The 13,570-nt window shown below is 46.0% G+C and overlaps 1 protein-coding gene across 1 annotated transcript in view; it reads left to right on the top strand.

Moving 5' to 3' along the window:
- The window catches only part of TMX3 (thioredoxin related transmembrane protein 3), a 31,567-nt gene extending 18,262 nt beyond the window's left edge, over positions 1-13,305 (top strand). Inside the window, exons 9-16 of the mRNA XM_054583776.1 lie at positions 2,348-2,414; positions 3,251-3,349; positions 4,645-4,702; positions 4,890-4,943; positions 5,760-5,816; positions 9,475-9,604; positions 10,496-10,564; positions 11,996-13,305. Of these exons, the coding sequence (XP_054439751.1) occupies positions 2,348-2,414; positions 3,251-3,349; positions 4,645-4,702; positions 4,890-4,943; positions 5,760-5,816; positions 9,475-9,604; positions 10,496-10,564; positions 11,996-12,247 (786 nt within the window). The 3' untranslated portion in view covers positions 12,248-13,305. The remainder of the gene's footprint in view (positions 1-2,347; positions 2,415-3,250; positions 3,350-4,644; positions 4,703-4,889; positions 4,944-5,759; positions 5,817-9,474; positions 9,605-10,495; positions 10,565-11,995) is intronic.
- Positions 13,306-13,570: the final 265 nt, after the last annotated feature.

The raw sequence follows: 13,570 nt of genomic DNA, 5'->3' as shown, positions 1-13,570 counted from the left end.
TTGAGAGATTGCAGGTAAGATCTTGAAGCCTCAACGGTAGACTTCTTGTCAGTAACGTTTAACTGAGAAAGGGACCTGAGAGGTTTGGCTGTAGCTGAAGGAAACGTGAAATAACCAAGGAAGCTTTTTCTTTGTAATCAGTATAAGTTGAGAACATTGAGCAGTTTTTTTCACTAAGGATGTCATACACATTTGATTATTTTTGGTTTAATATATTTTAACATTTAAGTATTTTGTTTTAAGAAGGTTTCCAGAGTTACCCAGAGTATGGGTTTAGTGCTGCCTGTAATATGTATATCGAGGTTTATCTTATAACTGTGTACTCGGGAGTGATTTTGAGCTCCTTGGGAGGCTCCGACCACTTCTGGTTAGTTTAAGCTCACTTGGGTTTACCTGGCTTGGCCTCGGAAGCTAGTCGGCAGCTTCCGAATTCCTTGCGAGTGTGCGCTTGCTTTTGTGGAGGAGAAAAGATAGGATGGGAGGTCAGCCACACTGGCCGTCAGACTCTAAAACAGATGCCTCAAAAGGCCCCGAACGGCTATTTTGAAATATCTCAGGGTGTCTTAGTGTGATATGAAGGCCTAGAATAGACTAGAACTAGAGCTTTTCATAGACTTTGGTCTCCTAAGTGCAGTGGACAACCACCCTTTAGAGTTAGAAAGGAGAACCTAACACAGGCCCTGCATCTGCAGAGCTTTCCACGCAGCTTCCCCTGGGGTGCGCCAGGAGGCGGGGTGCGCCAGGAGGCAGGCTGCCTTCCCGGCCGGCGCCACCCCACACACCCCCGTTGGTCGTCGGTCCTCGCGTCAGATCGCCACCCGGGGACAGAGCGTGGGGGTGGGCCCAGGCAGCTCCTGCGCCGCGGCTGACTTCCTGGTTATTAGTTTATTTTTATCACTAGCCTTCTCAGCCAGTTATTTTCTGGCTTTCTTGAACTATTCCTGCAAATACCAGTATTTGTCATCTCTTTTTTAGTTCTGAGTACGTGGCTGCTAAAGACTGCTAGAAAGAGGAACAGTCATTTCAGAATAATATGGGGATTTTTATTTCCATAAAGAATTCTCAAATAAGGACAAAGCCCATGATTTTATGTTCTTGCCATATTTTGAATTTTAATGTGTGGTCATGCAAAGCTTCCTTAGCTTTACAATAGTATTTATGAAAACCTCAATAAGTGTAATGAGGGGGTATAAGGATGAATTAAGACATTTCTGACTTCCAGATATTTAAAGATGAATAGAGAAGAGTGTCACGTAGACAGGTGCCTGTCACAGAAGATGTGAGTTTACAGGACCACAGGGAAAGAAGAGGGGAGGGAGACTCGGTGTACGTGGAAATAGATGGCTGCTCGTTTCACCTACTGAACAACGTTTTCATGTGCCCCCCGGACCCCCGAGGTCCTTGAAAGAGATGCTGAGTGTTCAGAAGGGCTTGTGGGTGAGTTGCTAAGAGCAGATGGAGAGAGGCGTGCTTGGAGGCGGAGTCTTACGTGAGAGCTTTGCCCTGCCTTTAAAATAGCTCTTTTCGAGGCGCTGTACCACTCTCCAGTAATAATGTGGCCGGATCCTTCACTATTCCCTGAGATGGGCCCTCTCCCCTTTTAATCTTTGCAGGACAGCTGTTTTCATTTGTATTTTTTTGTTAGCTACTGATTTATTTATTTGTTTGCTGTTGCTTTCAGTATTCCCACGCTCATGTAATACCCAAATGATCTCTCTTCTGCTCTAGTATTGATTTCTCTTCTATAATTTTGCTCTTTTGAAATTATTACAACACAGGTATAAAAAGCAGCTACCCTCTGAATGAATCTCTTAGGTTGATTACCAGTAAAAGCTCCCATTTAAAAAGCACATGACAGTTTCAGGCTGCTCTTACATCGTCAGCCGGTCCACCTCCGAACTCCCTGGTGAGGTGGGGGCTCAGCATCTTCCATCTTCAGAGGAGGTGGCCAACTCCCCGGGCCAAGGAATGGCCTCACACACAGCCCTGGGGTGGTGGGGGAGGCCTTGAGCCCTCCAATGCCGATTGACATCTTAGGCCTTGCTCTTCAGCTCTTCATGGAGCCCTCGTCCTTTACTTCCCACGACAGCTTCAGTCTGTTGTCAACTAAGAGGAAACTCCGTGGTGTTTGCATAGTGAGCGGGGTACTATGTGCAACGGGTGTTTTAAAGAGAGATCGAACCCAGTGCTTGGATGAACTTGGGATTCAGCGTTCTCTTTTTAATTGTTTATAACAGTTGTCTCATTGTTAGTTGTTTTGTTTTCCGGCACCCTTTAATAATTTTAAAGTCATAGCTACCAGTCGGAAAACTTTCAGTAGCATTGCTTACACGTTGGGTCTTTGCAGTACGTGACACCGAAGGAGATGCCTGCCGTGCTTGTCTTCAAAGATGAGACATACTTCGTGTACGATGGTGAGTTCCACAGCTTCACACAGGCCAAATGCTTTCAGATGAATATGCTGGGTCTGTTACTATAACTAACTATGGGGGTTTCTCAGTCAGGCCTCTTGCCTTTTTAGAGGTGAACCCAACACAGTTTCTGTGTGTTACTTTAAAATATTCCAAAATTAATTTTTTTAAAAAGTGCGTTTGAGACACACAATAATGTGAAGAAATAAAACACGGTTATACGCTGACGTTTTCTTCCCTGCCTTCATCTCTCTCCCTGGCAGGAGTAGCCGCTGTTCAGTGCCTCTTCCCTGAAGCAAACATTCGGTCTGTTTTTAAAATATTTTTATTATGTTACACATGCCTAAGAGTACAGAGAATGCTAGAGAAATAATCCCCTGCACACCTGCCCCTCACTCAGGTCAGACCGTGGCCAGGCTCACACCCACGTTTGCTTCACCAGTTTCTCCTCCGTGTTGAGTACTGAAAGCAAAACCTGATGGCATTTCGTTATTGTGTGCTTCATTACCCACCTCTTAAAAAGGTGGACTTTTTTGAAGTAACCACATGCTGTTGTAGCACCTAAGAAAATTAACGATAGTTCTTTGGCATTGTCCAGCCCCTCGTCCCTCAGTTCAGAATGGCACCGGCAGGCTTGTGAGGTTGGCTCACAGTGGAGAGGCCTCTGTGCGCTAGGTCCTGGTGCCCCGTGTATTTGTTTAGAACACACTCACCTATCGATGGAATTTATGAAGCTAACATGATGAGCCTGGCATTTTGTACATATTGCTGGAACAGAACATGTAAACATTGTGAAGACATATTTACACTACAATTATCACCTTTCTTTTGTTTTTAAGAATACGAGGATGGCGACCTGTCATCTTGGATCACCAGAGAGAGGTTTCAGAATTACCTGGCTATGGACGGCTTCCTCTTGTATGAACTTGGAGACACTGGTACAAACATGCACACAACTCTCTGTCACTTGACAGAATTTCTCCTTGATTGATCACTTAAGTCTGGTTCTGTAGCAAGTGAATTTTAAGCTCTATTTCATAATTTCATTTCTCCTTTAGACCTGCATGCCAGTCCTCCCTTATGAGAGTTTACATTGGCATTACCAAAGCACGTCCCTCTGGGGAGCAGAGCTTGGCTGGAGAGCACGTAGGGATAGAGCAGAGCGCAGCGGGAAGAGTCGGCCGTGGCGCTCAGGGTTGCGAGAGTCGCCTGTGAGAGCGGCCTGCATTGGCCTGTGCGAAGAAGCTCTGCGTGGCGTAGACATTCTGAGAAAGAAAAAAACAAACACACAGGTCTTGAAGCATCTGAGAATTAAAGCAGCACAACAAAAACCAAGCACTGAATAATAATTGAAATAATATTTCAGGAGAGGAAATAATCATTGTGAACTGACCTTTTCAGCTGAGGGTTAAAAATTGAGTCCAGATTGTGTGGAATTGAAAGACACATTTGAACAGCGTGGAATTGGGGAAGGACCATCAAGATGTGGGGATGATACTGAGAGACCGTCTGTCTATCTAATTCTACATTCCTGTACCTACTCTGAGCCAGAAACTGTCCCCGAATTTCTGGGCATGTAATCTCATTCAACTCTCTCAATTACTTTGAAATGGATGCTGGTTGCTAACGTTAGGTTACAGTTACTAAGGTTAAGTCACGCAGCTAACAGGTGACAGAGCTCCACTGTTGTTCTCCCAGGCCTAGAACATTACACCGAGAGCCATGCTGTCCCCTAGGTGGCATCAGAGATGAATGTGATTTATGTTCTGGGCAGGGTTAAGTAACTCCAAGTCAGTGTTATTTTGGGTGTGAAGGACTGGCAAGTAGTGACTCATGGCACTGAAGGGAATAGCAGTGTAAAAATCACTCTCCTTACGTACCCTGTTTGAGAGCTACAGTAATTAATAGTAAATGTCTTTTATCAGCTTCTTTCTTATGCTTTTTGCTTTTGACAAACTCCTTATTCATTTTGTGGGTTGTGTGAAAAAATATAATTCTTGTGTACAAATAGTTAAAAATTCACTAGTGTTTACCTTTTGAGGATGGGAGTTGGGAGGGAACTTACTGCTTGGAATTGACTCACTGATTTACTCTCCTGAGTATGGTGTGTAAGGTTGTTGGAATTAAATTCGAGAAACAATGTTTACTAATTCCCAATTCTCAGCTACAGTAATAATTGACAAGTTTGTGTAATGAGGGTTACTGAATTTAGATATGTCATTCTTAATTTCAGGAAAGCTTGTGGCTATTGCAATTATTGATGAGAAAAATACATCGGTTGAACATACCAGGTATAGTGCCTTGAAATAGTTTTAAGCTTCAAAAATCACCTAATTCAGACTTTGCATAGCTTCAGATAAACTGAATATAGTGTCTTCCTGCATCATTAGAGAAAACAACAGATATTATAATTGAGTAATTATGATGTATGTTTCAAGTGAAAAAATGCAGTATTCATGTGTTTTTTTTCTTCTGCAGATTGAAGTCAGTTATTCAGGAAGTCGCTAGAGATTACAGAGATCAGTTCCACAGGTAAGTGCTAGCACTCTGGACAATTCCTTTGTTTTTGTTTAACTGTGTTTTGTAATACAGTAAACCAAAAGTAGTAGCATTTCATACTTTCCAAGATGAGTCAGGAGCTGAAGTGAACTGCAGCATGTTGCATTTCTGTATCACTTGTCTGGACTCGAAGTTTGTTGACGTGTCCCATCAAGTGTGCATTATACCCGCCTGCCTGCTTCTCAGTGGGGTTTGGGATGAAGTTTGCGGTAAGAAGAGAGGCACACATGCTCCTGCGTGTTTGAGATGAAGTTATGTGAGCATTCACAAGTCAGGTTGGCAGTGGTGCTTGTCACAGGATCTCAGAATAACGGAACGCGAAAATAAGTGATATTTTATCTGTGTGCTTAACCATTCTGTTTGTTGCTGACGTAAGTGTCAATATAAATTTGTTATATTATTTAATTATTATTCCCTTTTTATTGAATCTTCTAATGATATATCAGTGATACATACTTGTATTTCTCCTGTATGTAGAACAAGCATCTTCTGAGTAGTCCCAATTTAGAGTGTTATCTTCCTTAAACATGTTTTAGTTAGAAAAGCTTATATTGCCCTGCATTTTAAATACATAGAAACAAAGTAGAAATATCTTAGAATTTGCTTAACTTTACTTATGTGTATTTGTATCTCAAAAACCCATTGGAATATGCACTCTTTTGTATGTTTGTTATATGTGATTTGTATGTTAAATGTTTAGTGTTTACATGTTCACCAAGTTCAGTGCTTTTTTTTTTGTAATAAATACTATTTTCTCTCTTTTTTTCCCCTTTGGTTGTTGTTGGTTAGAGATTTTCAGTTTGGACATATGGATGGGAATGACTATATAAATTCCTTGCTGATGGAGTAAGTACTAAATGATTAAACGATTTTACTATCAAATCTATCAATTTTGTAAAATTCCTGTTTCTGACAGAAGGACTGGTAGCTGAAAAGAGCACATGTTTGGTGTATGCTGATGCAGGCCTTCTCCCATCGAATGTTTCACTTTAGTTTTTAAATCTATATTTACAGCTTCCATGTTGTTCTACACTAAAAAAAGTGTTGAAATTCACTTAATTTATATTATATGAAAAGCAGGTATTCAAAAACTTATAAATTTTGTAGTTTTTGTTTAATATACACCTTAGGTTCAGGTTTAATGAACAAGTTTAAGTAGAAAACTTTTAATAAAGAATTAATTGCTTTCCTAGAAGAATTTAACAGACTAAAATAATTTTATAGGGAAATAGTTTTGTCACTCCATGAAGTTTATATTAGGAATCATTTGCCATACCCTATACTGAATTAATACATTCCAAATAAGAACCTACTCAATTCAGTGGACATTTGGTGAGTATTTACTATACATACTGTGTTCGGCACTGTTGATGCGAAAAATGAGTGAATTAGAGTCTCTGTCTTCAGATGCTCATAGTACACAGGGTAAGACTACCTGGTTATTACAGAACAGGACTGCGTAGTAGAGGGTTCTGGACCCACAGATTCCCACCCCCACCCCAGCGCACACGAAGGCGGAAGGCCTCGGGAACCTCTTGCCAGAGGAGGCACTAATTCAGAGAAGTTCGCTGCAGGACGATTTCGGGCAGAGCACGGTATTGGCAGGCGCAAGAGGTGGCAGTGGAGTGGTTGCTTAGGAGCATGGCGGAACCATGAAGGAGCCCCTCAGGTGACGATGGGCAGGCTCTCTGCAGACAGGCACGCTGTCAGGTCGAGCCGGGGCCGTGATGCTATGCATTGTCTTCTCTGGCTTTGCTAGTAGCACAAGTGTAAGCGGGTGCTTTATTTGTTGATGCAGGGCATTGGATTAAATAGACTCTTTTTGTTTTCCAAGTTACACAGTGGGGAAATAAAAACCAAACTTAGAAACTCAAAGGGACATTCATAATTTTCAGGTAAAAGCCTAAAATCATAAAGTAGTGTTACCTTTTGTTTTCATTTATATTCGACTTATTATCCCTCTTACTCCAATTTGAGAGAGTTTACCAGAGATGAAAAGTACAGGATAAAATATAATGAAGAAATCAAGACAAAGGAAAGTACAATAAAGAATCTATACAATTGTTAAAGGTACTTGAAAAGTTGGGCCCTGAATTTTTAATATGCAACACAAAGGAGAAAAACAGTATTTGCATGTCTCCTGTTGCCCATAAAATAGGAATATGGTTGATATTGTAGAAACCTAAGAGAAACTCCTGTGCTGCACAATTGCATTAAGGGTGAAACTCTACAGTAGGATTGTATTTTGAATAGGATATTATAAGTATACACACACGTATATATGCACTGAGGGACTTTGGTACAACCATTTCTTATGACGCCTTCTGGATAAGCCAGTATATCAATTCAGTTACACAGTGCTTGTGAGAGCCCAAAGCAGTTTGTGTCTAATGAACAACTGCTTGACCATGATAATGTTCAGAATATGTAGAGATGGATGGATGTTCCTTCACATTATTTCTAATGTGTTGTGAGAGAGACTTTTTGAGCTACAATTATGGTCAAAGAAGAACAACCTTTTTAATTTGCAGTGGTTGAGTTTTTTCTTATTCATATTTTTGGGTTTGAATTTTTTTCCCAAGAGAAGAGAGAAGGCATAGAATGATGGTTATATAATAATATTTGAAAGTGCTTGTTGAGCACCTACCTGTGACTCACTCGGGACTAAGTATGTCCCGTCGGGAAATATATCAAGGTATATTTTCTAACTTTTACAGTAACTCAGTAAGGTGTAAGTACTATTACTATCTCCAGTTATGTAGGTGAGGAAATTCAAATTTCTTAGAAGAAACTTAAAGGAGTTCTATAATATGCCAAAGGATGCCAACAAATAAGTTAGAGATCCCGTTCTTAGATTCAGCTCTCTCCTGATCCAAAAGCTCTTAACGCTGCAACATTAAAACTGACAGATAAGTGGAATTTGATAGGTATCGATGCCTAAAATATTTTTAACTTACAGCAAATACATCATATTATATAAAATAATTACATTGCCACATTGTTTTTTATTTTTTCTCAAAACTTGTATACCATCAAATCTTTGATCTATTAAATTATTTTGCATTGAGTTTTTGTGCATATAATTGAGAGGAAACAGAACGAGATGTCATCTTCCATTATCATTCGAATTGAATTAACTGACACATTTGGTTACCTGTTGCCTAATAACAGCAGGCGATCAGGCCCCTGGACTCCCCGGGGCTTATAGTAGGGATCCCGGATTCCCTCTCCCTAGCCTGGGCTCCACTGGCTGGCTGGCACAGCTGGACATGGCTCCCAGCTGCCCTTTAGGTTGTGGTCTGCTCCATGGCAGCTTTAATGCCCTTGGCCTTGGGAGGAGAGTTTGTGGGCATTGCTGTCGCCCTGCTGTCCAGCACAGGAAGGGGAGCCGGCCGGCCGTGCAGGCATGTGTCAGGCCTCTGCTTCGTGCCCTCTGCTGCCTTCCCACTGAGTAGGTCCCAGGGCTGTGCCCCAGGGTCAGGATCAGATGGGGGCAACTCCCTCCCTGGGAAAGGGCGTGGTGTGGGGACTCAGTTACTTAGGAGCAATCATCAGCAGTGTAAATTGTTTCCATTGTGGAGTGTCCTCCGTTTGCATAACACTTTTATATAGACATACAAATAACCGCGAACCGATGTGGAGGCAACATGCAGAATTACACACCTTTTATGTTTGTGCAAAACCTGTCTTTGAAAGGAAAAGTAAATTATTCCAATGAAACCACACATTGGGAATACTGTAGTTATCGTGATCACTGAAGGATGGGGGCAACGCACAGGGGTGGGCAAAAGGAGGTTTACAGTTGTGAGTACACGAGTTTAGTCTTGTATTCTTATTTACTAATTTTTGTATCATTTTCCATGTGATCAACTGTAAACCTGCTTATGCCCCGCCCTGTCCTGGGGTCCTGGGAGTTTGGGGAGTTTAGAGTGGTGCTTATTGAACATACGTGTGTTACGTGCAAGGTACTGTACACATAACCCTGAACTTTTTCATTCTATAGCAAGATAGGTACTCTCTACACCTTTTATTCATCTATACATGAAAACATTAATCTTAAAACACCATATTACAGGAAAGCCCCCGATTTGAACACCAGCAGCATGGGTCCAGAGGCTGGGCCCCACCCCCCCACCAGTGCCCTGAGCCCCGTTCCTTGGGGGGGTGCCTCCCAACCGTGGGAGTTAAAACACGCCTGTGGTGAGAAGAAATACTACCCAGAAACTGATGCCTTGTACATAATGATTTTTATCCTTTAGTTTCATGTGAAAACTCAGCTGTTTTATAGTGTATGTTAGAATGCTTTTTACGTAATCTTAATTCAGCTATTTTTTTTTTAATTGATGCAAAACTTGAAATTTTCTCCAGGCAAAAGGAGGCAAAGCTATCAACAGAGCTCCTTCTTTTTGCAATTATAGTTCCTTATGTATAACTAAATATGTATCAGAATGCGTGTTACATGTGTGTTTAGTGTGTACTTTGATTTCTGTTTTTCTGTTTTCAGTGAAGTCAAAGTCCCGACTGTAGTTGTACTGAACACGTCAAACCAACAGTACTTCTTACTGGACAGGCCCGTCACGAACACCGAAGACCTGGTCCAGTTCATCCGCAGCGTTTTGGACGGCTCGGTGGAAGTGAGTTGCTGGCGTGCGTTGCAGGGGCTGCTGCGGGGCGGGCAGTTCCTGCCTGTGGCCGGCGGCGCCGCGTTCCCCGCACCTCCGCGGTCCTTCTGCGGCAGAGGCTGCTGACGGGTATTGCGGGGCGTGTGTGCCGGTCGCATCAGAGCGGGGCGCCGGGGTGCCCAGGCCCGCAGGGCGCGGAGCTGTCCCGCTGCGGCCGTCCCTGGCTCTCAGACCGGCCTGGGGCCCAGGGTGCGGTGGGTGAAGGGGTTCAGGCCGGCTCCCTAAGGAGCCGTGAGGGAGACCCGCTTCCTTAAGAGATGAGGGACTACGGAGATTCAGAGCCACGGGGAGACTTCCGAGCCCTGTAAAACATTTTTCAGGAATCATGGGCGCTGGCGTAGCTCCCCCTTCTTGTCTGCGGACCGCGCCGCGGCGTCCTCAGACTGCAGCGGCCCACGGTAGGGGCCGGGGGAGCCCCGTTCCTCTGGGGCGCGTCCGCCGCTCTGCGCAGGCTTCCGGTGAGAGCGGGCTCCCCAGCAGCAGGGGCTTCCGCTTGGGACATCGCACAGCAGGAACTTTGTGTTTGTGGAAGTGGCGCTCGTGTGCGCCTGAGAGCCCTGCTCTGTGTAGGTCCGGGAAGCCCGACCCAAACCGCTGGGCCGCGGAGAGGCCGCGCGGCCGCGCCGCCGAGCGGGGCCAGGACGGGGCAGGCCGCGCCCGTCAGGGGAGAGTGTGTCCCTCGGGGCGGGACGCAGGGGGGGGCCGGGAAGACCCGGCCGGGTCCGCAGGCGCTCCGTGCCGTCTGCCCACCGTCCTCGGTCAGCGATTTTAAGATTATGTGACAGAAAAATGAAATAATACTTAAATTAACAATGTGGTTGTCTTTTTCCTCTTAAATTTAAGGCACAAGGAGGTGATAGCATTTTTCAGAGATTGAAAAGAATGGTGTTTGATGCCAAATCTACTGTCGTGGTAAGTTGTGACAGTTTTGTCTATTTTTGTCGGTAATTGACAATATATAGGTATGTAGGTTCTGTAGGTCTAACTCGGGTAAAATCTGAGATTTGAAAGGATTGGGGTAAAGTATCTTTAATTTGCAAGGCAAGAACAAGCCTGTACTTATGAGAAGAAAAGATGTTCATCAGGTGGAAACTTGTTTCTCTGATCCCTCGTTTCCTTATGATGGGTGAGTGACTGGAATTCAGGGTCACCTAACGGCACCGCCTGCCTTCAGGTGGCTTCCGGCCTCCTTCCTCGCCCGTCCCGTTCAGCCCGTGGACCCGCACCCCCTCGCCCAGGCCGCCCGGGGCCTCCGCACTGCCCCGCGCGCGCGCGCCGGCGCCTGCGCCTCGAACTTGGTCCTCGAGGCCTGCCTGGCGCCGCCCACGGGCGTTGCCGTTCGTTCTGCCCCAGAGCAGCCGCCAGCACCACAGCGCGCCCCCTGCTGGCGAGAAGTGAGTTCGCACGGCGCCCCGCCCGCACCCCTCCGCTCAGCGGGCCCTGCCGCCTCCCCGCGGGCGGCACGCAGTGCCTTGCCTGCGGCTGCCCGCCGTCCGCCTGTGCCCCTCCCCGCTTCCCGTCCCCGCGCACCACGCGCTGCCCTCCCCAACGGACCCCGTTCCCCGGGGGTGCACAGGAGGGCCCCCGGGGCGGCTCCGACGTGGTCCCCCTTGGTCTTCCGGTGCTGCCGGCGCCGCCCGGGCTCCTTGCGGTGCTGGCGCCGCACAGGGGCGGCCTGCTGCCCCCTGCCGCCTCCTGGCTCTTGCGTAAGCGTCCGCCTCGAACGGCCGAATTTTAGGAAGCTTTCCTCTGTCTTCTCGGTCCGCAGCGACCTGCGCTCCGCTGCGTGTGTCGCCGTGGTTCCGCAGAGTTAGAGTCGCCGCCGTAGAGCGCGTTGTAGGTGAAGGCCTTAACCGGGACATGGCCTTGCCTTTTCTGGGAGCTAAGGCGGCAGTATGTAAATTGAGGGGAATTACTAAGTTAATGTGGCTTCACTGCTAACCAGGTAAGAAAAGTATTCAAAATGCGTGCGAAGAGAGTATGTGTCCCTCCTTTGCGGTAAACAGCCGGCCTTCTCCGTGAGCAGGCGCCTGCACCCGGGCGTCACCCCGCAGGGCTCTGTGGCTCGGGGAGGGGACGGAATGTCGTTAGAAAGGGCTGCGGAGCACGGGGGCCTTGCCCTACTGGCGGGGGGGGGGGGGCGCTCTCTCTCTCTCTCTCTCTCTCTCTCCTGCCTCTTACGGGATCTTTAACAGGGTAGTTTCTGCAGAAGCAGGGCACCGCGCAGGCCGGACGGCGGGGGCGGCGGGCGGGGGGGCCCGACCTGCGGTGGCCTGTCATCCCCTCCTGCTGCGCACGCGTGAGGGCCTCCGAGGGAACTGAGTTGTCCTCCTCTCTCCACAGTCGATATTCAAGAGCTCTCCGATCATGGGCTGCTTTCTCTTTGGCCTGCCTCTGGGTGTCATCAGCATCATGTGCTATGGCATCTACACAGCTGACACGGACGGAGGCTACATAGAAGAGCGGTACGAAGTGTCCAAAAGCGTGATCGAAAGCCAGGGAGCCACGGAGGAGAGCAGCGAGCCGAGGAGCGCGCACTCGCCAGGGCCCGCGGGGCCGGGGCCCAAAGACGTGTTAGAGAAGAAGACAGATTGAGACTTCCCTCGGATTTCAAGGGACTAAAAGAGTCTATTTATTGAATTTAGACATTTAATCATGATCTTTACAGAGGACAACTTATTTGTATTTTGCTAATATCAGCTGCATGGATTAAAGTAGCTCTTCGTAAATGGGGAGATGTGTGGAGCAAAGAGAGGAAATGTTTGTCTAAAACGAAAAATATTCCATGGAAGTTGACCTTCTAGATGTTATCACAGATCAGTACTACGTGCATGTTTCTCTATCTGAATATTCAGTGACAGAATGAAGATTCCTGGGCAGAATATTTAAGCCAGCCAGTCAGATAGAAGAAACATGTTTAATAGAGAAAAACAATAGTTCCACTTCCTACCATCACTCATTCTCCTCTTATATTTTGGGTAAAATTTATATGGACAAAATTGTCTTTACAATGTAGGCACTTTAAGGAAAACTAATAACTTTTTCCACAGATCAAATTAAGATTAAGAAATTTTAAAAATTTGGTTTTATATAGCATAGACATTTTATTTTGTTATTTTTTAAAGGAGAGGAAATGTTACTTTTTAACTTTATACTTGGTTGCATTATAAAATTTTCATATTGGCCTATATAGTGGCAAAAAACAGTCTTTATGTTTCATCTTTGCAACACAGCCGTGTTCACGTGAAGTGGGGCTTTCAGACCAGGCCCTGGGAGCCTGAGAGCCAGCTGCCCACAGTCACTTCAGGAGGGGGAGGGGCTTTGTCACCCCTGCCCAGCTTTGGCCGGGACAGCCTACTTTATTTTTTTCTATATTGCGGTCTCTTCTAAAAATGTCCTTTGATTAATAGCCCCTGCTGCTTTGTAAAAAGTAGCGTATGTCCTATTTTATGTTTCTGGGAGAGTGACTGTGGTAACTTACACGCACGTGTGTGCGCATTCACGCACACAGACACGTGGAGAATGTACTGGCCCACGCCCCAGTGGCAGTGTGGGCACGCTGTGCTCATGGCGAATGAGGAGCGGCACAGGCCGCCGGCCAGCAGAGTTGAGGTCAGGGACCGATGGGCGTGACTGACAGGCTCCCCCTCACCCCCCCTGCGCCCCAGCCCCGCGGACCCCTCCGCTGGTCAGGTCATCTCCCTTCTGTAGGGAAGTAACGTAGGCGGTCGGTCTCCATTCACGCATCAGAATTGGTACCTTTTAAGTAACAGTTCTATATGTCTGTTGGAGATGAGTTTATCTCGGAATAAGGCAAGGAATTTAGGCAAGTTTAGGATTTTTATTGGGTGGCTTTTATTTGGGTGACTGGTCATTGAGTAATTGAGTTATCCAATATGAAAAACTTTAGTAAACACT

The sequence above is a fragment of the Pteronotus mesoamericanus genome, unplaced genomic scaffold (genome assembly GCF_021234165.1).
Source record: "Pteronotus mesoamericanus isolate MK-2021 breed Mesoamerican mustached bat unplaced genomic scaffold, CSHL_Meso_final contig_74, whole genome shotgun sequence".
NCBI classification, from domain to species: Eukaryota; Metazoa; Chordata; class Mammalia; order Chiroptera; family Mormoopidae; genus Pteronotus; species Pteronotus mesoamericanus.
This window is presented reverse-complemented; position numbering and strand designations above follow the sequence as displayed.